The 27,409-nt window shown below is 41.9% G+C and overlaps 1 protein-coding gene across 1 annotated transcript in view; it reads left to right on the forward strand.

Moving 5' to 3' along the window:
* LOC144890842 (A disintegrin and metalloproteinase with thrombospondin motifs 19-like) overlaps positions 1-27,409 on the forward strand; it is a 184,838-nt gene that overhangs the window by 93,914 nt on the left and 63,515 nt on the right. Inside the window, exon 6 of the mRNA XM_078772701.1 lies at positions 10,492-10,649. Within this exon, the coding sequence (XP_078628827.1) occupies positions 10,492-10,649 (158 nt within the window). The remainder of the gene's footprint in view (positions 1-10,491; positions 10,650-27,409) is intronic.

Genomic DNA, 27,409 nt, shown 5'->3' on the forward strand with positions numbered 1-27,409 from the left:
AATCTGGTGAGTTTCTTTTACACTTTGGTGATTTATTTGTTAAAAGAACCATGTCACTGATTGTCTGTCGCAGCAAGAAGTCAGCAACAGGATTATATCACAGGTGGCGTGGCAAAATGTACGGACAGGTGCATTTGATGATTGGCTTCACAGTCGGGTATACAAGGGTAATTGCGTTCTGTATTAGTGGAAAACAACTGCTGCATGTCTCCAAAAGTTATTTCCGCTTCCTCTGGAGATGGTCCGGCAACTCGACAATACTGTTTGTCATGGAGTGGTGGCTTTACGAAATTACGGCATGAAACAGCGTGCTATTGCTCGGCAGTATGGCATCACTCAAGGTCAGGTGTCAAAGATCCTGAAACGAAATGCTCAGAGGGGTGTCCCTACTCCAATACCGAGGCCAGGATGTCCCCGCAAAACCACAAGGAGGGATGATCGCCAGCTGCACCGGTTAGTCCGCAATGGCCGTACCAAGTCAGCTAATCGGCTTAGAGCTGAGTGGCAGCAACTGACAAATGTGCCTGTATCCAGAAGGCTAGTCAACCAACGACTGGTTCAAGCAGACTATCGTGCCAGGCGTCCCCTGAGAAAGCCACGCCTGACCAGACAACACCGCCAGCGCCGATTGCAGTGGGCCAGAGAGCACCGTCAATGGCAGCCAGGACACTGGAATCACGTCATCTTCAGTGACGAGTCTAGATTTCTGGTCTATCGTCAAGATGGCCACGTCCGAGTGCGCAGACAAGTGCATGAAGCCTACAACAAAGATTGTATAGTGCCAAGAGTCCAAGCTGGAGGTGGTGGGGTGACCGTTGGGCTGCTTTTCATGCAGGGGGCAAAACTGACCTGGTTGTTCTGAATGGAAACCTGAACCAGTTCAAGTACAGGGCCATTCTAGAAGAAACATTGCTTCCATTTGCTCATGCAGCCTTTCGAGGAAACTTTGTCTTCCAAGATGACAATGCACGACCTCATCGTGCTCGCATGATCCAACACTTTCTTGCTGACCGTGGTGTAGAGCATATGGAGTGGCCTGCCAAGTCCCCGGATATGAATCCGATAGAGAACTTGTGGGCAGAATTAACGCGTCAAATCGACCACTTGGACCAGCAGCCGACCTCTGTGCGTGAATTGCAGCAGGCTATTGTCACTGCATGGCAAGCGATTCCTGTCCAAACCTTGGCAAATCTCGTGAACAGCATGCCTCAATGTGTACGTGATCTGAATGCTCGTGGGGGTTACACGAAGTACTGAACTGTAATTTTACTGTCCGTAATCCCAGTCGTAATTTAACTTTTGTTTTTGTTCAAAATTTTTTTGCCTAATGTGCAAAATAAAGAGATACTTCTTGAAAACGTACAGAAGTTTAACACAGTACTGTCCATGAATTGAGTTCGATATCAGTTTACATCACTTTCAAGGATCAATTTATTTGTTTCGAAATGTCATGTGGTTTTTTTTTTTTTTTAAGGTCACATTAACAAAATCTAGAATAATTTCAACATAATTCCAATGAACTTTTGGTTCTAAGACATCTTGAAAAGTAAGTTCACCCCCACAAAAAAATATTCCATATTAAATGCCAAGTCTGTGTGTGTGTGTGTGTGTATATATATATATATATATATATATATATATATATATATATATATATATATATATATATATATATATATATATATATAGTCCTGTTCTAAAATCATCCAAGGAAACGGATAGCCGAATGAGCTTAACACTCCGAGGCGTTCAGTTAAAAATGACGGTATTCTTTACACGCAAGGGAAAGGAGAATGACAAACTTACCTTCACGGGTCCCACCGGCCGTCTTCGAACCTGTGATGATTAATTCAACCAACACGGATTTATCATGTCGAAAAATACCGGCTTTATTGAAGAATTGCCGGTGAAGAAAATAACACGGCAAAATAAGATTCCTAAATGGGACGTCCCCACACAGACTCGTATACAGACAATGGGAAAAATAACTGTGAAAATAAAAGTGTGTGTGTGTGGCACTTAGCTCTGAGTGGCTTTTGAATCTCAACAGGAATCGTTCCAGATCGTCACAGGCCTCCCAGTCCCGGCGCAGGAAAAACAGGCTGCACTGCCCGTGAGCGGGAACTAGGCCTCACTGTGCAGTCCACTCCTCCAGCCGCCGAGCGCGAAGTCAGCAGGCCATGCCCGTTTCACTCGCCCCCGCTCGTCCCTGTCGATCTCGTTCACCAGCACCGACGTGCCAAGGAAAATAAATTGCGGCCGTGCCTTCAATCGGAACCCAGCGCAAACAGAGCACGCAAATGCGTCCGCCTTCCACCAACACCTCCAGGTCCAGCTCAAGAGGCACTGTATGTCTGACCGTTCTTTATGAAATCCAGATGCCGAGAGCCTATCTGACCAAAGAACAAGAGCGAACCAAAAAGGGAGAGTTTGCTATGGAGGCCAGCCCGGACAAGGCGATAGAACCAAAGAGAAAGCTAAGAGCTCATAAGCTTCACCCATTCGTTGTGAAATCCCGAAGCAGAGAGAAAGCCAAGAGATATATAAAATGCCAACTGCACGCGATCAAATCCAGGAGAGAGAAAATGTCGGCCCTCCAACTCCTTTGTACTCAAGGCTCTGACGTCATCCGACGCCACCCGTGCCCGCTCCTACCAGCGGCCGCCGCCACATCACTCTATCGTACCCTAACCAATCGTTCTTCAGGGCATGGCCTCATCGCCACTTGCTGGCCTTTTTGATCACCAGGTCGATGGTATCAGCGGTAGTTTTCCATGTCCCGGTTCCGGTCGCTTTTAATTGGTGTTATTAATGCGCGATGCTTGGCTTTGTTGTGTGTGCTGCCTTGTCATGAGGAACAGAGGAAAAATAACAGAGGCAGTTACATACAGGGGATTTACCATTAATCCCCAACGAATTAACACAACCCCACTCCTCGTCGTGGTAGCAATGATACACTTACACATATGTGTGTGTATATAAATATATATAAATATATATATATATATATATATATATATATATATATATATATATATATATATATATATATATATACAGGGTCAGGGGGCTGCAAAAGTAGGTATACAGTAATGAAAAACAAAACGTGCGCATAAAACGTATCTTATTGATTATACAAGCACATCAATAATAACATATCAATAATAAACATATTATTTACGTATTAAAAACATCCACGTATTAAATGAATCCTAGCACCACTATTATAATACTGGTATAATCCTTACTGTATACCTACTTTTGCAGCCCCCTGTGTGTGTATATATGTATGTGTGTGTGTATATATATATATATATGAGGAATAAGGCCAGGCAGCTTATCCCTCGCTATATCGCGCTTCACTTTTCGCGGCTTCGGTACATCGCGGGTTTTTCTCGCTAGTATATGTAAAATTATATATCGGATTTTTCATTACTAGGGCATGCCCGTACTATATATAAGCTAGGACGTGCCCGTACGTGGGTGCCCGTTCCTTGCCAAAAAAAAAAAAAAAAAAAAATTTGTGTAGGGGTGTGTGTGTGTAAACATCCTAGGGCGTGCCCGTACGTGGGTGCAAAAAAACATGCGTGCAAACAACAACAAAAAAAAAAACTTTGAAACCACGTGGCAGTAACGACCACAGAACCCCCCCCCCCCCCCTCTATTTACATGAATGGTTTGGTCCATTCGCAACGACCACAGAACCCCCCCCTCTATTTACATGCAATGGTTTGGTCCATTCGCAACGCCAAAGCGAACGGCGAACGGCTAAATCGCCATAGCTCGGTAAGTACTTGTCCGATTAATTTCAAACCTTGAAAAGGCACATCCTCGGGTCCCCAGCAATATACCTGGCAAGTTTCAAGTATATCGGACCGGTAGTTGTCGAGAAACAGCGGTCACAGACAAACATACACACATACACACATACAAACACACATACACACATACACACAGAGATTAATGGAATTATAGATAGATATCGCGGGATTCTGCGGCCTATAGGTATTTTTTTTTTTTTAGATTTTAATTATTTTTGCGGTAAAATAAGCATTTTCTAGCCTAAAAAATTAATAATATAAATAAAAATATAACACATTAATTAAAACCTATATTAAAAGAATATTACAGTAAATCGAAATAAAATACACATTATAAATGAGTAGACAAAGAATCGCGCGTATGGAAAACCAAGCTTGGGTTGCTTGCCCAGATGATTTCGTACGCGGCACACTATTGGCAGATGGATGAGACGTGACCAATCAGAGCACGCTGTTCAGTATCCTGCGGTGTTGTGTTGTTGTGCATTTTGTGTAAAATTGTGAAGTTGTTTCAAGCCCTACGATGACGGGTAAACGTTCTGCGTCTTCTAAGGGTTCTGGCACTGAACCTAAGCGCCAGAGGAAGATGCTTAATATCGTAGAGAAGGTGAAACTCCTCGACATGTTAAAGGAAGGGAGAAGCTTTGCGGCTGTAGGCCGCCATTACGGGCTCAATGAATCTACGGTCCGGTACATTAAGAAGGACGAAAAGAATATAAGGGCGACGGCAGCAGTGTCCTTTAACCAGACAGCGAAAAGGGTGGTAACTTCACGCAATAAGGCCATTGTAAGGATGGAGTCTGCATTGGCCCTTTGGATCAGTTGGATCAGTAACTGCAGGAAGATAAATATCCCACTGGATACCAACGTTATCCGTGAGAAGGCCAGGCAGCTTTACGCCAAGTTTGCTGAAGGCGCTGGCGACGACGACCCCGAATCCGAACCATCGACCGCATCTCCCACCAAACCAACCAAATTCGATGCCAGCAAGGGTTGGTTTGAAAAATTTCAAAAACGATTTAAGCTAAAGAGCGTGGCCCTGCATGGAGAAGCTGCTTCTGCTGATAAAGCTGCCGCCGAGGGGTACGTGAATGAGACGTTCAGGACGATCATCGAGGAAGGGGGTTATAAGCCTGAACAAGTTTTTAATATGGATGAGACAGCCTTATTTTGGCAACGGATGCCGTCTCGCACTTTCATCATGATCGAGGAAGCCAGAGCCCCTGGATTTAAGGCCCACAAATATCGGGTGACTTTAGTAATGTGTGGGAATGCTGCGGGCTTTATGATAAAGCCTGGTCTTATTTATAAGTCCAAAAACCCAAGGGTCCTCAAAAACAAAAATAAGAACCTGCTGCCAGTGTTTTGGATGCACAACCAGAAGTCCTGGATTACGAAACTCCTCACATCGGATTGGTTCCACCAGTGCTTCATTCCCGAGGTCAAGCTTTATCTCGCAGAAAAAGGACTCGAGTTCAAAGTGCTGTTGCTCATGGATAATGCAGGAGGTCACGCGCTCGACCTGTCGTATGATGGCGTACAAATAGAGTTCTTACCGCCAAACACCACATCGCTGATACAGCCCATGGATCAAGGCGTCATTCGCACATTTAAGGCACTTTATACGCGAAACACCCTGCAGCACCTGGTTGAGGCTATGGACTCGGATGAAAACTTCTCGCTGAAGGCGTACTGGCGTGAGTACACCATTGCAACGTGTCTGCAAAATATTCAGATGGCCATAAAGGAGATGAAGACAGAAACTTTGAATGCCTGCTGGAAAAAATTGTGGCAAGTAGTCCATGATTACGTGTACAAGGGTTTCTCTCCTGATGAAGTCCACTACTCTGCAGTAGATAAGGCAGTGAAGCTGGCAAAATTACTAGGAGGAGATGGCTTCAACGATATGACTCCCGATGACGTTGAGGAGCTGCTCGAGACCCACTCAGATCCGTTAACGGACGAAGACCTGGCGGAGATGACGAAGTCAGCAAGTGAGGAAGAAGAAGAGGAAGAAGAGGGTCCAGGGGATGAAGAAGAAGGCCTATCACTGGAATGCCTCGCAACCCTAGTGAGAATGGCAAAATAACTTAAGGAAAGGGATGAAGAATGGGACCCCCAGATGATTCGTTCGTTGAAGTTCAGAAATGTAATCGACGGTGGCATTGAAGTCTATAAAAACCTCCTCGCCCAGAAGAAAAGGCAGCGCCAGCAACTGCCCATCACTATGTTCCTCACCCGAAAAAAGAAAGAAGACACGCCTACGTCTTCAGCACGAAAAGAAGTTCAGGATGACGACGAAGATACTGCACCACCTGACGAGGCGCCTGCTGAAGTGGCGCCTTCAGAAGAGCTGTAATGCTCTTCTTTGCTGTGCAGTACAGTAAAAACTATTATTGATATACTTACCCAGTATCTATTACAGTATTTTCAAATATACTGTACAGCTATATATACACGTACAAATATTTTTCTAATACGTAAGGATGGGTCTCAAAAGTGTGTTTAAGAGTGTAGAAAGGGTTTATAAGAGCGTGGGAAAGGTTTATAAGAGTATGGGGAGGGTTTTTAAAGGCTTAAAATATATAAAAATAATAAAATAAATATATGGTTTCTACTTCGCGGATTTTCACCTATCGCGGGGAGTTCTGGAACGTAACCCTGCGATAAACGAGGGATGACTGTGTATATATATATATATATATGTATATATATATCTATATATATATCTATACATATATATATATATGTATATATATATCTATATATATATCTATATATATATATATATATATATATATATATATATATATATATATATATATATATATATATATAGTGATCCCTCGTTTATCGTGGGGGTTACGTTCCAGAACCCCCCACGATAGACGAAAATCCGCGAAGTAGCGACCATATTTTTATTTTATTATTTATATATATTTTAAAGCTTTATGACCCTCCCCACACTCCTATTAACCTTTCCCACACTCTTATTAACCTTTCCCATACTCTTATAAACACTTCCTATACTCTTAAACACTTTTTACACTCTTAAACATACGTAATTTTAACAACATATAAAATTATAATGGGTACTCACCATTGAAGATACTGTAGCGACCCATGGGTTCCCCAAGCAAGACCAGCATCAGAATCTCCTTGCTCCAGCCGGTGACGTCACCGGCGGGGATCCGCGGCGCAAGAGTGGCTGGTCACGTGACCACCAAAGCGTGTCGCGCGTGCGGGTATAATCAGCTACACCTGTTGATCACGTGACCACCGAAGCACGCCACGCTTGAGAGGCGTGGCTTTCGGTTTCGGTTCCTGGTTGTGCTTTATAATGCAGCCCGATAAACGGGCTTTCCAGTGTTCCCGAGTTGGTTTTGAGAATAAATATCTTCTCGGACGAGTTTGTGTCTTGCCCGTCATTTCGTCCGTATCAAGCAAGAGCCCCGGCTCTTCAATACTACAACTTGCGTGATGAAGATGATGATGAATTAGCTGTACAGTACTGATGACGATGAAGGTGATGACGATGATGAATGTACTGCACAGCCAGAAAGAGCATTACAGTTACCCATTACGTGGGTAACTAGCGCAAGTGGAAGCTGCCGCATCTGCGTTTTCCATACGCACGACTCTTTGTCTCTCCTTCTACTGTACACTATGTACAGTATTTTATTTCTTGTAATATGTTTTAATAACCGTATTTTTCTTATTTTGTTACGTTTTTTAATTTTTTAGGCTAGAAAATGCTTATTTTACCACAAAAATATTTAAAATAATAGTATATAAAAATACATTTATACCGCAAAATCCCGCGATATAGCGAAAAATCCGCGATATAATTTTACAAATACTAGCGAGAAAAACCCGCGATGTACCGAAGCCGCGAAAAGTGAACCGCGATATAGCGAGGGACGACTGTATATATATATATATATATATATCTCCCGATTGTGGGATGACTGTCCGATTTAATCTCCCGATTATTTATTCAATGCAAATGAGACGCCCTGCTCGTACTGTGGAGTTTCTACTATTTCTCACAGTTACGCACGCACGCACGCACGCACGCACGCACGCACGCACACACACACACACACACACACACACACACACACACACACACACACACACACACACACACGACCTGTCAAAAGTTTTAGAACACCTGAATTTTTCCAGTTTTTATTGAAATTTACGCAGTTTAATGTCTCAATGCACTCTGAAATGAAGCATAGAACAAATAAACAATTAGAGATTTAAAAAAAGAAATCATAGAATCATTTTGTTTAACAAAATGTAATTTAAATTTTTGACTCAGCAAAGTAGCCACCTTTTGCAGATATAACCGCCAAATACACTCGTGGCATTCTTTCTACAATGGAAATCAAATATTGTTCGGGAAGTTCTTCCCAACACTGTTGCAGAAGTTCCCACAAATGTGTTGCACTTGTCGGTTGCTTTATTTCACCCTTCTGTCCAGTTCACCCCAAACCAGCTCGATGGGGTTTAAGTCTGGAGGCTGTGCTGGCCATTCCATGATTTGAAGCTTACCGTCTTGTTCTTTTCCTCGAAGGTAGTTTTGACATAGCCTGGAGGTGTGTTTAGGGTCATTATCTTGCTATAGGATGAACCCCTGGCCAACTAGGTGTATACCAGAGGGTAATGCATGGCGCTATAAAATGCTGTGGTCGCCCTTTTGGTTCAGGGTGCCAGTCACTCTGTGCAAGTCGCTGACTGGATCCAGCAAGAGCCCCAGACCATCACGCTTCCTCCTCCATGTTTGACAGTTCGTGTCACACACTGAGGAACCATCTTTTCGCCTACTCGACGGCGTACAAAAACCCTGCGTGATGAACCAAAGATTTCAAATTTTGATTCATCGGTCCATAAGACCTTCTTCCAGTCTTCAGTAGTCCACTTCATGGCCCAGGCAAGCCTCTTTTTCTTATTTTGCCATCTTAGCAATGGCTTTCTTCCCTCCACTCAACCTGTCAAACCTGCAGCTCGAAGTCTTCTCTTCACAGTTGAAACTGAGACTTGCTTACTTCGACCAGTGTTAAGCTGTGCCTGAAGCTGTTGTCCTGTGAGCCGCCTATCACACAAGATGTTGACTCTCAGAAACTTGTCTTCTGATTCTGTTGTGGCTTTGGGTCTGCCAGACCTCTTCCTATCAGAGTTTCCTCCAGTTTCCAATATACTACGTCCTGCAGTGCAATATTGTCCAAATAATGCTTCAGAGGGTGTAATAACAGTCTGTTCCGATACTGCTTTGATACAGACAGGGGGTTTGTAATCAAGTAATCAGCAGAGGTTGGGACACCTGTAGGAATTGTTTGCATCAACTTTCAAGGCTTAATTTACTTACATTGCTGCAGAACAGCTGTAAGTTGTTAACCCATTTCTTGTTCCCTGAAGAAGGCTTTTTTTTACAATATAACTGTGCAATTTACATTATTTCCCTGTTTTTGTTAACCTAAACTTTTTTTTTAAACTTCGAGCAGTTTACTTTGTACCATTTGTACCATTCCCTTTGTACCTTTGTACCATTTCAGGTTATTCACTGGACATTAAACTGTGTACATTTCAATAAAAACTGGAAAAATTGAGGTGTTCTAAAACTTTTGACCGGTAGTGTGTGTATATATATGTATATATATGGAGTTCAGTGAGACATGAGTTTTAATCCTGCACAACTATGTTAAAAGTTGTACACAACCGTATTATTTTGTGGTAACTTAATTATTACAACATGATTAATTTATTAGCAAAGCAGGAATTCCAGAATTTAACTCTTCGTCAGGTTCACTGTTTTTTCGTTCAAAATTTTGGTAGATTAGCAAAACTATACATTTCTGGAATACACAGAGCATGAGGAATCCAAAAATTAATGTTTGCATTTGCATAGACACCTTTGCGAAAATGATCCTCAGGACAGTGATGAAGATCTGTAAAAGCATATTCCTGAACAGTGTAGACCTAGTAGATCCTGTGTATAGGACTTATAGTTCAATCTGATACGAACAAGGCTGCTTTCTTGCTTTATAAACCCATACCTATAACTTCAAAGGACTTGCAATATCATGTATTATGTAATACAGTTATATCACAAATATAAAGACAATGGTTTTCAATTACCTTTGTTTGTTTCTATAATCCTGAGCACTATTTTGAGGCCTTTATTGGATTCCTTAACTCAGAAAACATAGGATTAGCATATTTAATTAAGTTTCTAGGTTGACTAGAAGCCGAGATAGCGCAAAATATGTATTTTATGGCGGCCATTTTGAAAATCCAAAATGGCGGCCATGCAAGTGTCTGTGCAAATGCCAACATCGATTTTCGGATTCTCCATGCTCTGATGATTCCAAAAATGTACAGGTTTGCTAATCTCCCAAAATTTTGAACGAAATTATATTTGTTAACATAGTGAACCTGACTTCATCACTGTCCTGAGTGTCATTTTCGCAAAGGTGTCTACGCAAATGCAAACATTAATTTTTGGATTCCTCATGCTCTGAATATTCCAGAAATGTATAGTTTTGCTAATCTACCAAAATTTTGAACGAAATTGTATTTAACATAGTGAACCTGACTATCTGATGTTAACTGTTCCATTGTTTATTTGGTGAGATAATATTTGATTTATTTTCTACATTAACAGCTGTAAAAGACCAGCACAAGAACTTCATCAATGACCAGTGGCGAGTGCAACATTCCGGCGATTATGATGTGGCAGGGACTATGGTACACTACAGCCGGAGAGGGATGTGGGAAAAACTCACTGCCAAGGGACCAATAACATCACCTCTGCACGTCATGGTAACTTTTCAATGGAAAAGATGCTTCCTAAGTCTCCTGTAAATACAAGATAGTAGCTTTGCAAGATAATAGCTTTGTCGAGGTTTTATACGCCTCTCGGGTTTTTTTGGTTATCACAAGCTTTTCATCACCAACAAGAGTTGGAGGAAAAACTTTGCTTTAATTGCCAATATATCAGGGCAATTGTCAGGATTTTAGAGTAATCCTATAATTGGGGGCAAATGGGAGTAAAAGCGGTTTTAGAGTTATATTTTTCAGGAAAATGTCTCTGGATTCCATCCAGCAAAACACAAAATTTTCAGTGATAATGGAATTGTATTTGCATACACACTATTGAATTTAAAATAAATTGTTTGGCAACACTGTTGATTCTAATACCCATCCTCCCTCTGTGTTCACAAAACATCTGTCCAATTACATGGGACGTTGCACCTTCATAAAGACACCAAAGCTAGCGAATCATGAAAGCAGCATTGCAAACACATCTTTTGGTAACTTTTAATTGTTAGTGAATGCATGTTGGACCGGGATTCAATTGTGAATTTGGTCTACTGGATACCTAATTACAGAGACACAGCTGTGCCACTGATGCAGTGCCCCTGCTCACGAAGGCAGGCAGGAATTTGTAATTTAGTCAGGCTACTGGCAAGAACATGTCCATCATTCGTCGAAATACATTGTGGAATATTTTGTATCCGCCAGCCAATGCTAGCATGTGGGACCCTGGCTGATGGGATGCATGGGACGGGATACCGTTGGATGAAATCCCTTGCCGATGAAGCAACATTTTACAGTCGGGTCCAGAATCAAACACAGACAAGACAGCTCAAAGGCTGAAATATTTCAGCGCTACCTCTGAAATATTTAGGATGGTGGACTTTCATGATGTTAGACATTGATAAAGCTGTGTTGGAAATTTTGCGAAGCATTTGGCACCAAGCATTTACATAGAGATGTTGCAGTGTTTTGCAGATGGGAAGTAATAAGAAAAAACAATTGTTCCAATAAATGTGATGAATGAAACCAGGTTTTATCATTTAAAATTTTTTAAAGTGATATGGAATTGTAAAGTTTCATTTTTACTGATAGCATTTTTTATTACCTCTGCTCCTGAAGGTGGATGGAGGTTATGTTTTCACCCCTGTCTGTCTGTCTGTCTGTCTGTCTTTCTGTCTGTGAACAAGCTATCTCACAAAGTTTTGGACGGAATCGGACATTTGGCAGAAAGGTAGCGTATGTGACAAGGACGAAATGATTAGATTTTGTTGAAGATCCGGATTTGGATCCAGCTAGTAGAATTTTTCAAGTTTTTTTTCACCATTGGGAGATAGGGACAAAACGATACATCGCAGGATATCTCAATAAGTTATGGACTGATTTGGACGAAACTTGGTGGAGAGGTTGGGTATGTGAAGACCGAATCGATTCGATTTTGTTGAAGATCTGAATGTGGATTCGGATACGATAAGTATTTAATTTTCAAAGTGATTCTTCACCATTGAGAGATCGGATGAAAAGTGATACAACACATGATACTTAAAAACGAGAAAGGCACTCTTCGACGTCACGACGTCGACTGATATGCATCCACCCACATTATTACATTATAATACTTGTATCAAGTTTTATTTAAATCGATTCAGCCGTGTCCAAGTCAGCACATTTTACCTGACATGACCTCTGACCTTTGACCTCGTGACCCCCAAAATCTAATCAGTTAATCTTTACATCATTATACATATCTGTACCAAGTTTGAATTAGATCCTCTTTGCCAATCTCAAGTTATAGACCTATTACAGACTTTGACCTTTAACCTTTGACCTCTTGAACCCCAAGTCTAATCAGTTAATCTTTACATCATTATACATACCCGTACCAAATTTGAATTGGATCACTTCTGCCATTCTCAAGTTATAGACCTATTACAGACTTTGACCTTTGACCTTTAACCGATGACCCCAAAATGTAATCACTTCATCTTCATATCATTATACATACCTGTACTAAGTTTGAACTAGATCACTTCAGCAGTTCTCAAGCTTTAGACCTATTACAGACTTTGACCTTTGACCCCAAAATCTAATCACTTCATCTTTACATCATTCTACATAAATGTACCAAATTTGGTCAGAATCCCATCACTGGTTCGCAAGCTATCGCGTTAACAGGATTTATTTTTTTAACCTAACATGACCTCTGACCTTCGCCCTCGTGACCCCAAAATCTTATCAGTTCATCTTTACCTTAGTATACATAACTGTGCCAAGTTTGACTAAAATACCTGCAGCCGTTCTCAAGTTATTGTGGTTTCGAAAACCTATCACAGACGGACGGAAGGACAGCCGGACGGACGGACAGCCGGATGGACAACCTGAAAACATAATGCCTCCGGCGACTTGGTCGGCGGAGGCATAAAAATTATGGACGAGTTATGACTAAACTAGGTGGATGAGTTGGTTAGGTGACAAAAACAAGCTGATTACATTTTGGTTCAGGTCCGAATCCTGATCTGACCTATCAGTGGATACAAAATGTAAACTGTTCAGCCTGGCTGAGGTATGCGCTCTACCGAGTGTCTTTCCATTTTCCTTGAAGTTGGAATTTGTCACTCTTCATTTTATTTATGATCCATCTGGGATTATTTAATCGAAAATAAAAGAAAATGTTTTTTTTTTTATCAGTTGCATTATTACTGAGGCACAGATATGCAGATGATGAAATTTTAGTATTTACAAAAAAAATATCGTGGCTTCTTTAAACATTGACAAGTAAGTTTAAGCAGACAATACTGTTCCGAAGCATTGCACACTTTGTGAAACCGTACCTGTGAAGCTGAATGAACCTCACCGTCAGGAATCACACGAGACAGCTTCTGAGAAATCCCGCTATTCATGAATAAGTTTGCAAGCAAGATAAAAAACAGGAAATGACAATTGATTTTGATATTTATTGCAATAATTTTGAGAAAACCAAACCGTATTATTTCTCAATAATAGCTATTAAGCCGCATTCGCTTTTCAAGACAATAGCGTTGTGATGTGTCAATGTTCAAATAGTCAAAACTCAGTAAAGGTGATTGAATGTTAAGCAAACTTCTAATTGCTGAAATTTTAAATTTAAATTTGAATTTTGAAATTGCTCTTTTTATCTTGTTGGTTTTCTTGTTATCTTGTTATCTTGTTGGTTGTTGGTTGTTGGTTGTTGTTGGAATGGCCTCTAAAGGTGGTTTATCTTGTTGGTTTTGAAAACTCTCGTACTTGTATCATTAAAACTCTTGCATTAGAAAGGCATTATAGGAGAGCCAAAGGAGCGAGACGCAAGAAATCAGCTGCAGGCCTTTTAAAACAAATTCTGTGCAGCAACAAAACGAAATTGATCACTAAAAATTGCTGTTTTAAAAAAACAAACATTTCCATGCTTAAACCTTTAATTTGCATGTACCTTTATTTAAGTTTTAATGAATGAAATACCAACTCACAATAATCAAAATGTTTCAGTCCAATAGTTTTGTCTGTGTAAGGCTGAAGGGGAGTCAGAATCAGTTTGTTTAAAAGTCAACAATATAGTTTCCTACCTTCACAATGCACTAATGTCAACAGAGGGTGTGCTGTTTGGTTTGCTTATGATGTGAAGATTGTGGTAAGTTCTCTTAAGTAACCTTGTGTCAACAGAGTACCAGATGGCCATCGTTAGGTCATGGGTTTTCCACATGATCCAGGAAATTGGAAGGCAATCTGCCCTTTTTGATGTCGCCTCGTTACCGTGGGAATCCTCACAATCTCAATACACCTGCACGTGCTTCACCCTAATATTGAAATTTGAACACTTTCATCCCAAAGAATATATATATATAATTATTATAAAGCTTGCAGTGTTAAGTGTGGCAAATTTCTGAGGAGATGCCGTACACTCAATGGCGCAGTGGGCTGTCACCGCGAAAGTGATGGAGGTCCCTGGTCCGAGTCCTGGGTTGTCCTTATTTTTCACACTCGTCCCATACAGGAATTTAATTCCTATTTATTAATTTATATATATATATATATATTTTTTTTTTCATGGACATTGGATGAAACATCATCCAATGTCCATGAATGTAAATACATTTTAGTTCTGTTTACTATAATAATTGATGTTGGTGCCGGTGTCCATGGTGTTGGGCTAGCGGCTAGGGTGCCGGCTTAGGATCCTAGGATCCTGCGTTCGAATCCCGGTCAATCGCTGAATTAACGCCAGGTGGGTTGACTCAGCCTGTCATCCTTCCGAGGTCGGCAAATTGAGTACCAGTTCACTGGTAATTCCCTGCTTGTCGTTAAAGGCGGCAAAAAGGGTTGGCGTCAGGAAGGGCATCCGGCCGTAAAACATTGCTTCAAAAAGGGGACCGGAAAACAACAACAACCACAGTTCCCGAAAAAGGCCAACCCCCGCTTGCGGGGAAAAATGGCCTCTAAAGGTGGTTTTTTACTATAATAATTGAACATCAAAAGAAAATTACAACTTACAGTGGAATATTCCGGAAGCCTAATTTAAATTATTATATCGTTACTCCGTTCAAATAAATACGTTATCACCACTCACTATATTGCTATCTCCAATATTACATGTATTGGTAGCACTACTAAATTAAGGTACTCAGAATGAAGAAAAACCCAGACATATATAAAATTCAAAAATCCTTTAGATACAAATTCTTATTAAAAAAATTTCCATTGTGCATTGAAAGAATGATGCTCAATATTTTGGTTAGTTACCACCATCTCCACGCAAGCTCATGGCTTAAATATCTGCACATGTGGAACTTTAGCGTTAACCGCAATGCCTCAATAGCAAAAAAGCAGTTTGGAAATGCTGTGGCTGACCTCGACAGCAATGCGCCAGATACCTTCCCAGGGAATTGTAACAGCTGCTATATTGATTTGGCTGCGGCAACTTTGCCGCTGCTGTTGCTTCGGATGATGAAACATTTTTGTCGTCATTCCACATAAGTACAAAGGACACCGAAATAGATTTATGGTACCTCTATGCTAGCTCTCGGTGTAATCTTATTTTTTGACAATATATTGACCGAGAATTCATGATTTGCAGCAATTTTGTAGGTTGATATTCAAAACACACCGATTGCAAGAACAAGTGTTGCTTTCTTGCCCGTTAGTAAAGTTCGTTCATGCGTTTTTTCGAATTCCCCTGCTTCACGAGATGTTTGTTAAGTGATGTATGGTTGGTAGAATATTCGCTGCTTTTGAGATCACAATACGAGTTTGGTGCTCCGTGTGCCTCGATGTATTGCTATTTTCATAGATGGAGGAACATTTATTATCTTCAGAGGTTTCAAGGTTGCATTTTAGTTGGAGCTTAGTGGTCAATTCTCAAACTTAACCATCCACGTGGAAGATATAATAATATGAGCTTCTCACAAGGAACTTCGACGCAGCAGGAGGCTATTAGGCCCATCAATTAGGCCTATATTATAGGCTATTAGGCCTATTAGGCTGAGACCCCTTCGACCTTTGAAGACCCTTTAAGACCACCAAGATCCTAAAGACTCAAGGGACCCAAAAGTCCCCGAGAACCAAAAATACCCAGAACAACCAAAAGTCCCCGAGGACCCAAAAGACCCAGAACACAGAAGACCCAAAGGTTCCCAAGGACACAAAAGAGCCACGAGACCAAAAAGTCCCCAAGAACACAAGATCCAGAAGCCCCAAAAGTCCCTGAAGATCCAAAAGACCCAGATGGCCATGGCCCAAAATTCCCTGGGGACCCAAAAGATCCCCCCCCCCCCCCCCCCCCCCCGAGTCTGGCAGACAGGTGTGCTTCAAGGTCGTGAAGACCAATGAAAATTTGGTCCAATTGCCCAACGGGCCTCCTAGTCCTTTTTAAATGCTGAGCATCAAGCAAGGAAGTAGCACGTGCCATTTAAAAAATATATTTTGTATGACTCGGCTGGGGTTCGAATGGTCGACTTTCCTGATTCAGAGTGGATACTCTAACCATGATGTCACCAAGGCTAGTTATAACATGTACTACAGTGAAACCTTGACTTACGAGTTTAATTCGTTCTGTGACCGAGCTCGTAACTCAATTTGCTCGTTTCTCAAATTAAATTTCCCCATTAAAATGAATTGAAATGCTATTAATCCATTCCAGCCCCCCAAAAACCACACCAATTTTTTTTGAAATATATATATATAAATATCTCGCGCTTTATATTTCACCTGTATGCAGCATACAAGTTGGCAGGATGGCCTGGACTGGAGGTACGCACACTTGACTCTAAACTGTCCAGTGTCTAGCCTGGGTTTGAATCCCGACCCAGCTATAACCTGTCATGTCGGTATTTCACAGGCAGGGTGATTCATAAATGTGTGTACCGCTAAACTGAGCGCCCCGTTTGCGTCCCATTAGTTGTTGGATGTTAAGGATCTCACCGTGTCTTCCACAAAGAGAAGGTGAGCTATCGCCGGCACTCTGAACAAGTTGTGGCCTGGCATGCTCTTCTCCTCTGCCGTTATATACGTCCTCCTCGGCATCTTTTTCCAGAAGAGCCCTGTCTCGTCACAGTTGAAGATTTGCTGGGGGATGTATCCTTCGGCTTCTATCAGTTCGGCAAAAGTTATAATAAAATCTTCAGCTGCCTTCACATCCGAGCTTGCTGCCTCACCATGCCTGACGACGGAGTGAATGCCGGTCCTCTTCTTAAAATTTATCAAACCATCCCCGACTGGCTTTGAATGACTTCCGATGCCTCGTCCGTTGATGTTCCCGCCGTCTGCTGCACCAAATCCCCGTAAATGTCTCGTGCCTTCTCACAGATGATGCTCTCGGTCACGGTATCTCCTGCGAGCTGCTTCTCCGTCAACCACACAAACAACAACTTCTCCATCTCTTCATGGACAGAGGTCCGGAGCTTTGAAATAATCTTAACGCCCTTGGCTGGCGTTATAGCCTTCATCGACTCCTTCTGCTTCAAAATCGTACATATCGTAGAAGTACTACGATCGTACTGCCTCGCCAAGTCGACAACACGCACACCTCGCTCATGTTTTTCGACGATTACGTGTTTTATATCCAAGCTCGCCCGCTCGTAACTCAGATCTCGGCTCGCATCACAAAGCAAAAAATCGACCGAGCGACGGCTCGTATCTCGGAAAACTCGTAAGTTGGTGCACTCGTAAGTCAAGGTTTCACTGTATTATGCATTTGTTGATTAGTTGCGGTTATGAAAAACCAAATTACTCGTCCGTTTGCTAATGATGCAGATCTGACATTTCATAATTCATGTCAGAGCAATGCAAATATATTTTGGATAATCTTCTCAGGCTTTCTCCATATAAATTTCACGCCTTTGATTTATAAATCACTTTTTTCCCCCATTACTCACGAGAAGATGGACAGCTAGTGACAATAACACAGGCAATCGGTTTCGTGTATTTATATATTGTTATATTACTGTATGGATGTTTCATGCACTTACGAACCGTCATCTTCAACAGACCTTTTGACAGTGAGCCAGAGGAATTTATGAACATCATATAAAGTTCGTGAAAATGTATAGGGTTTGATTTGACTCGAAAAAGGATTTGCTTTTGGGACGCGGAGCAGCTGTTCCGCCTTTCAGCGTTGTGTTCTTAATCTGACAACCATGACAGTTACAGCCAGGGAAATTAACACGTCTCAGCACTGACTTTTCTTGGTTCTTCCAACTATTTATTTTCCTTCAATTTGTGGGCATTGGACAAAAATGATGCCTACTGATGTTTCCGTTACACTCCGATTCCTGTGTTGGCTCTGCGTCACTTTGAAAGAGTTTAGTGAAGTACGGAAAACTCAATAGCAGCTGAAATTTAGGATCTCAGTAATGTTATTATCCCCACATTTTTTGAAAGAAATGGGGGTTATTGTAATTGGCTGTCTGTCTGTCCGTCTGTTCATCCGTCTGTCTGTATTGCTACCCCCGCCTAAACGATTGTGCAGAAATTCACCAAACTTGGTAGTTGTGATCTCCACATGGCACGAAGGTGCAAGGGCTGTATCATTTTGGCACTGCCCCTTGGGTTGAGGTCAAAAGGTCAAATATCAAAAAAGTACATACCCACATTTTCAAAGAAACTTTGTATAATGTAATAAACATTGGGGACACATGAAATATGTCCCGATTTATTTGGATTTGAACTCCAGTTCATGCCCCATGGGGTGGGGAGTTAAGGTCACAGGGGTCAAAGCAGGGAAAAAATATTTTTACTCAAAATTTGATATTGGGTCATTTCCTGATGGAACTTTTTGCCATTTTTCAACTTTGCTTTGGATGGGAAGCGTGGAGACTTGCGACGTCATCATCAATTTTGTTCTAGTGTTTCATTATTTTAGGCAGTACCTTTTTGTTTTGTTTCATATTTATCTAAAGATCTTTGAAAACAAAAATCACATGAGAAGATCAAAGACGTTATAATATACATTAAACGCTCAACATACTTTGTATAAAAGTTAAAATGATTTTTAATTCTGTCAGGCCACTTGCTGTTAGCCAGAAGTATTGTCTCTGTCTGAAGCTACATGTAAAGTGCTTGGTATTCCATTAGGATTGCAAGCACATTGTTGTTCCCAAGAGAATGAATACTAATATCTGCTGATTCATGACTGCTGGTTTGAATGATCTCTGGGTTCATCCAGCTTGGCTGATGCAGTGCTCTTTATATAAAGGCAAGAATTTATAATTTCACCAGGGCAGCAGCACACAATGGTCTACTCTTTTTGGAAGGGTATTTCATGTTCTAGAGAAAACATGAGACAGGCATGAAGTCCCCTGAGGAAGGGCACAAAAATAGTCGGCTATTGTTGGACTGGGAATCAAACCCAGACAAGACAGCTCATCGGTAAAGTATCTACTGAACTATCCTTTAGCCCCAAATCTTTAATTGTAAAGAAGCACCATAAAGCTGACAATCACTGAAAAGGTTGTGGAAAATGAAGGAAAAATATTGGCATCCAAATTGAGTGTAGCTTTGGTAGTAAACGTTTTTAATGAGACTCTCACAAAGCATTATCAAAAACTTTTGAGAGGTCTAGCCTTATCTTATAGAGCAGTAAAATCACATTTACAAAACAGATGTTGCCCAACTTGCGTTAATTGTGCACGCAATTGCAGGTTACATATTGTCAAGTCCGTGGCTGATGAAGACCAGCCTTGGACGGATAGCCGGTCGGTCTTACAGCCGAAAATTGGCGGTACTTTTTGGCACGGGACGGGACCAAAATGCTTACTTGCTCGGACGAAAGCCACACGGGTTTATCCTCGGACCCAACACCGTGCAAACAAGATGCAACAAAGAAAATGCACAGTAAGGAATTTAATGAAGTAAATCAAAGAACCAAAAATGAACGGTGAGATAAAACCTAATATCCTAACTTGAGACATCTCCAATCAGACACGAAAACAGACAGTGGAATTATTAAAGAAAAGAAAAGAAAATCCCCCATTTTTGCTGGCACTCAGCTCTGGTCTCGACGAGCACTTTGGTGGGGGTCAATCGACGAGAGGACCGCGCGTCCAAGCGCCCAAACAATGGCACCGGCCAATCGCGCCAGCATTGCGGGCCGTGCAGCAGGCAGCCAAACGTCTCCCGCTCGATCCCAGGCCAGCCAGCACAACATGGTCCTCAGCTCCCCCGAAGAGCACCGAGTCAAACACCCCTCCTTCAATGTGGCAAAGGCTCCACAATGCTCCGAAATGTTCTCTTCACCAAAAGGCGCACACGAGCCAGCCACAGCCAAGAGCCAGAGACAACAGCGTCCGTCCACCACGAAGCCAGCACCAGAGACAGATTCTTCCTCCTCCATTCTCGAAGTCTCTCGATGATGTCACCGCGCCCAATTATGCACTCCAGGGGTGGGGCCTCATTGCCCTCTTGACCGCCCACCAATTCTCCGCCTCGACTGGGCGGGGCCTTTTTCCTCAGTCAGTTGGTGGGGCGGGGTTAATTGTAGATCGTAATGTCCGGGTACTGTCAGAATTTATGCCGGTAGTTGTGGTTTAATGGAGTGCTCATTGTTATTGTTGTGGTATGGATGTGGGCTTTTATGGACATGGAAGCTTGTTATAATTGTAAGAACATAGGGGAAATCACATACTGGGGAGAACTAATCTTAACCCTACTTAGTTACCAAAAGCTCCATCCCCCCCCCCCCCCCCCGTGTGAAGACATATAAACAATCTTAAGCTCACAGTTTTCCTACTCATGACTTAAATACATCGAGATTGGCTTTCTACTCACACGCGGTCCATGCTACCCTACACCGTTGTATTTCCATTATGGTAATTCATCACCTACCCCTACAAACATAACATTATTTTGTTTTTGTACCACAGTGATCGAAGGCTTGTGGAGGGAATATGCTGCATACAAATCAAAAGCAGGACACAGACATGAGGATACATCAGCATACTTTTAAAAAATGATTGCCAAGGACATCAATAGACTATATAATCGAATAATTTTCTACAAGGAAACACGGACTCAGAAAAGGGTTATTGTGTTGACCACACTCAGATGCTGTATCACATCTGATTTGCTTTCATTTATAGAGTTTATTATCCCACGTAGTTAATTCTTACATTTTGTGAATCTAAACCAGTCACCTTGACCAGTCACCTGTTAGTTTAATTTACAATAGGCAGGGCTTATTTGGCTATCGTGGAGGCCTTAGAAGTTATTCTTGTGAAATATTTTTTAATGTCTCTCAAATCCTTAACTCGAGATGGGTATAACCCTGGGTATACCCATTCTGCGTAGATGGGTATACCCAGAGGTACACCTATCAAGGATTAATGGTCACAAGTAAATGCACATGAGATTCCAATTCAATGCAACTTAATGTTTCCTGAGCAGGACAATAATTGCCATGAGATAGCATCTCCTGGTGGCATCGTACCAGAATGACACTTTGTCACTTCCAAGTTTAATGAGATTTAAATGACAACAATACAACTGATAAATTAACATTACCACAAAGCTAACCTTCTGCCCCTATAAGCAGAAGGCTAGGCCACCTGCTGTCATAACCATACTATATATAGTTCTTTCAGAAAGTATTCACACCCCATGACATTTTCCCCATTTTGTTGTGTTACAGCCTGAATATAAAATGGGTTAAATTGAGATTTGTTTTCACTGATCGACACAACATACCCCATAATGACAAAGTGAAACACATGGTTTTATAATATTTTACAATAGTGGCAGAGGGATATAATAATATGGTTAATGGCAAGAAATAATATGGTTAATGGCATGGATGGTAATATGGCATTATATAATAATAATAATAATAATAATAATATGGTTAATGGCAAGCTATAATATGGTGAATGGCATGGATGGTAATATGGCATAATATAATAATATCGTTAATGGCAAGATATAATATGATGAATGGCATGGATGGTAATATGGCATAATATAATATGGTTAATGTCAAGAAATAATATGGTGAATGGCATGGATGGTAATATGGCATAATATAATAATATGGTTATGGCATGGATGGTAATATGGCATAATATAAAAATATGGTTATGGCATGGATGGTAATATGGCATAATATAATAATATGGTTATGGCATGGATGCTAATATGGCATAATATAATAATATGGTTATGGCATGGATGCTAATATGGCATCTATGTTATATTGGCCGTAGGTGATTCTGTCTGTCTGTCTGTCTGTCTGTCCGGGGGTGTGGCTTACTCCATTGAGAGAGTAGCTCCACCCATTCTGGGAGAGGCTTCAAAAACAAATATCCACCATTATATTAACTCGCATAGCTTTGAGGCCTGTTTAGTTAGGCCTGTGGTGTCTTGCTCTCTCTTACAGTTTTATTTCAACTCTAATTCGATATATCATTTCATTTTTCACAGTTGCTAACATGGTTTTAGACTCGGTTGAAAAAAAACCGGAATAAAATCCGATGAAAGTTTCCGTTTATAGAATGAAATGCACAAACGAACGAACGCACGAACGTTTATAGAGCACGAACAAAACAAACTCACGTACGCAAATGGGGAACTTGCAGGCAGGAATGGCTGGAAAGGATGAGCAGGTGGGATCACAGGGCACAGCGAGCAGGTCCACTCCGGGCGGGAAGCAGGGAGCCGGCAGCTCCTTGTAATCCGCTTTACAGCGCACGCCGGCAGCTCCTGGTATTCGGCTTTACAGCGCACGCCGGCAGGGTCACTCGCTGCCCCGTCAGGGCTTCACGCGGCTGGTTGAAACGGGGCTGGACTCATCTGCCGTATCTCTTTGGGTCGCTTGTAAAAGTTCCTCTGCTTTCTCTTGGACCCTTTCTTTTGCGTGTACCTCTCCACGTAGCTCCGGTGCAACTCTGAACTCTCTCCCGGTGGACTGCCAACCCTCTTACGCACCTGGACTCATCTGCCATATCCCTCGTGTAGCTTGTCCCAGCGATCGTCGCACCCTTCTCTCATACCGTCAGCATGGGTCTGACACGCCCCCTTCGGTTTCGGTACCGCCCTCCTCCCCCGTGCTCTGTTTCGTGACCTTGTATGGTAATCCCACGGGCTTGTCTCCTTATTTGGGCATCGCGATGACGGCACGCCCCTCGTGGCGAGCCACGGGCTTGTTTCCTTATTTGGGCATGGGGCTGCACAGCCCCGCCCTTCGTGGCGCGCCCTGGGCTTGCCTCTCCCTGGCGACCCCGCCCCTCCTGTTCAAACAGAGCACAGAGCACAGAGCACATATTCACTATAGCAGCGAATTGAGAGGGCGTGCACCCCACGCTTGTGAACTGCTTTACCCACAGATGGAGAGTTTGGCTGGGAAATGGAATTATTGAAGGGGAGCTATTCTTAATTGATTCGGTGCAATGGAGTATTATTCTAATGGAAGACAAGGCCTTACTCTAAAACACATAATAAGATATAAGCTACTGAACAAGGGTTTTATCGGGTCCTGCAATGTGGTGTTTCATGGAATAACTACCGGGACGCCCTTTTTACCTTTACACAACTCTGGAGGCTGGAGGGGCCATATCCAAACAATGTTACACAACAATTTACCACAATACAATACACACAATCAAAAAAAATGCAATCCTCATATCCGCAACAATATATATATATATATCTATATATATATATATATATATATATATATATATATATATATATATCTATAATTCCAGTAATCTCTGTACGTTTGTACGTTTGTTTGTCTGTGACCGCTGTTTCTCGACAACCACGGGTCCGATATACTTTTAACTTGCCAGGTATATTGCTGGGGACCCGAGGATGTGCCTTTTCAAGGTTTCATATTAATCGGACAATTACTTACCGAGCTATGTCCAAAAAACGATTCAACCAATCAGAGAGCAGCGAACTAGCGCGTGTGCCGAACGTGGCGGACACACTCTGCCTCGGATGGCACATTTGAGAGCGTATTCATTTATTTCACGTTTGCAAACTATGTTGGCGTTAAACTATGTTTTAAAACTAATAAAAACGAATTTGCGATTCATTCGCTTTCCTGCGCGTTTGTGCACGCGATGGCGATTTCTTTACCAAACTCCGGAAGCCGTTCGCTTTGGACCAAACCATTTCATGTAAATAGAGGGGGGGGATTGTCACCGTACTCGCAAGCCGTTCGCTTTGGACCAAACCATTTCATGTAAATAGAGGGGGGGGATATAATTTTAGATATAGATATAGTACGGGCAATGCCCTAGTATATATAATTCCAGTAATCTCTGTGTGTGTGTATGTGTGTATGTCTGTGTGTTTGTCTGTGACCGCTGTTTCTCGACAACCACGGGTCCGATATACTTGAAACTTGCCAGGTATATTGCTGGGGACCCGAGGATGTGCCTTTTCAAGGTTTCATATTAATCGGACAAGTAGTTACCGAGCTATGTCCAAAAAACGATTCAACCAATCAGAGAGCAGCGAGTTATCACGTGTGCCGAACGTGGCGAACAGACTCTGCCTCGGACGGCACATTTGAGAGCGTATTCATTTATTTCACGTTGGCAAACTATGTTGGCGTTAAACTATGTTTTAAAACTAATTAAAACTAATTTGCGATTCTTTCGCTTTCCTGCGCGTTTGTGCACGCTATGGCGATTTCTTTACCAAACTCCGCAAGCCGTTCGCTTTGGACCAAACCATTTCATGTAAATAGAGGGGGGGGGGGATTGTCACCGTACTCGCAAGCCGTTCGCTTTGGACCAAACCATTTCATGTAAATAGAGGGGGGGGATTGTCACCGTACTCGCAAGCCGTTCGCTTTGGACCAAACCATTTCATGTAAATAGAGGGGGGGGGATATAATTTTAGATATATATGTATATAGTACGGGCATGCCCTAGTATATATATATAGAAAGAAAGAGTGAGTGAGTGAGTGAGTGAGTGAGTGTGAGTGAGTGAGTGAGTGAGTGAGTGAGTGAGTGAGTGTGAGTGAGAGGATTTGAGCTCTTGAAGTCACATTTTACATGAGATGTAATGACACATTTCAAACTATTTCCCATTTGCACGCACATGCATTCAGGAGTAAATACATTGTGTAGATTACATCATTTGTGCATCTGATAAATTGCCAGTAACCATTTTGTAAAACTGAATGTGCAGCAACTAAATGAAGATGTCCAAATGTCACACACGTCCATGCCCGTGGGAACCCAAGGTGGCCCCACTAAAAAACAAACAAAAAAAAAAAACAACCTTTAGAGGCCATTTTTCCCCGCAAGCGGGGGTTGGCCTTTTTCGGGGACCGCGGTAGTTGTTGTTTTTTTGGTCCCCTTTTTGAAGCAATGTTTTACGGCCGGATGCCCTTCCTGCCGCCAACCCTGTTTGTCGCCTTTTTACGACACACAGGGAATTACCAGTGAACTGGTACTCAATTTGCACGACCTCGGAAGGATGACAGGCTGAGTCAACCCCCCTGGCGTTAATTCAGCGATCGATCGGGATTCGAACACAGGATCCTTGGATCCTAAGCTGGCACCCTAGCCGCTAGCCCAACACCAGGCTCTGGCCCCACTAGTAATGGGGCCTCTCAACACCAGGCCCCCACAATATATATATATATAGTGAAACCTTGACTTACGAGTGCACCAACTTACGAGTTTTCCGAGATACGAGCCGTCGCTCGGGCGGTTTATTGCTTTGAGATGCGAGCCGAGATCTGAGATACGAGCTTACGCCACCCGCCACTAGGTGGGTTCCGGTCACGTGGTTATCTTGCCGTGCAAGCATCTCTGCCGTATATCGCTGCTGCTTTGTTTTCGCATTTTGGTTATTTTGGAGCTTACGCCACCCGCCACCAGATGGGTTCAGGTCACGTGGTTATCTTGCCGTGCAAGCATCTCTGCCGTATATCGCTGCTGCTTTGTTTTCGCATTTTGGTTATTCTGGAAAATTTCTTAGTTTTAACCATGGGTCCTAAGAAATTGAGTGCCAAGGGCAGTACTGAGAAGAAGAAGAAGAGGATGATGTGCTTGGATATAAAACACGCAATCGTCGAAAAACATGAGCGAGGTGTGCGTGTTGTCGACTTGGTGAGGCGGATGTGAAGGCAGCTGAAGATTTTATTATAACTTTTGCCGAACTGATAGAAGCCGAACGATACATTCCCCAGCAAATCTTCAACTGTGACGAGACAGGGCTCTTCTGGAAAAAGATGCCGAGGAGGACGTATATAACGGCAGAGGAGAAGAGCATGCCAGGCCACAACTTGTTCAGAGTGCCGGCGATAGCTCGCCTTCTCTTTGTGGAAAACACGGTGAGATCCTTAACATGCAACAACTAATGGGACGCAAACGGGGCGCCCAGTTTAGCGGTACACACATTGATGAATCACCCTGCCTGTGATTCACCCATGACAGGTAAAAGCTGGGTCGGGATTCAAACCCAGGCTGGACAGTTTAGAGTCAAGTGTGCGTACCTCCAGTCCAGGCCATCCTGCCAACTTGTATGCTGCATACAGGTGAAATATAAAGCGCGAGATATTTTTATATATACTGTATATTTAAAAAAAAATTGGTGTGGTTTTTGGCGGGCTGGAACGGATTAATAGCATTTCAATGCATTTTAATGGGGAAATTTAATTTGAGAAACGAGCAAATTGAGTTACGAGCTCGGTCACAGAACGAATTAAACTCGTAAGTCAAGGTTTCACTGTATGTATATGTATGTATGTATATATGTATATGTATGTATATATGTATATATGTATATATGTGTATGTGTATATATATATATATATATATATATATATATATATATATATATATATATATATATATATATATATATATATATATATATATATATATATGTATATATATATATATATAGTTATGGGAGAGGGATATAATAACATGGTTTCTTTGTCGTTTTGTCAATTATCTAATATTTATTTTGCTGTGTCTGTGTTTACTGTGTCCTTCTAGTTCGGTTTTGTTTAAAATTCGTGCAAATTTGTGAGTATTCGTCGGACTTTTCGTACTAGGTTTTTTGAGGTGTACCCGCAGCTCCCTCTTTAGTCATTGTGTCCATGATTTTCCATTCTCTGTACTACCTTCAGTCTTTTTCTGTTTTTTCACCCCTTACTTTCTCCCTCAATTTCCTCCCAACTTTATACCCAAAGTTTAATGTCTTAAATATAAAAAAATACAAAAACAAATAAATAAATTCCTCCTTACCACATATCCCCAGCAAGCGCATGTTGTCTCGTCCCGCTCCTTCTCCTTC

Source organism: Myxine glutinosa, chromosome 2 (assembly GCF_964187855.1).
Source record: "Myxine glutinosa chromosome 2, kmMyxGlut1.1, whole genome shotgun sequence".
Taxonomy (NCBI): Eukaryota; Metazoa; Chordata; class Myxini; order Myxiniformes; family Myxinidae; genus Myxine; species Myxine glutinosa.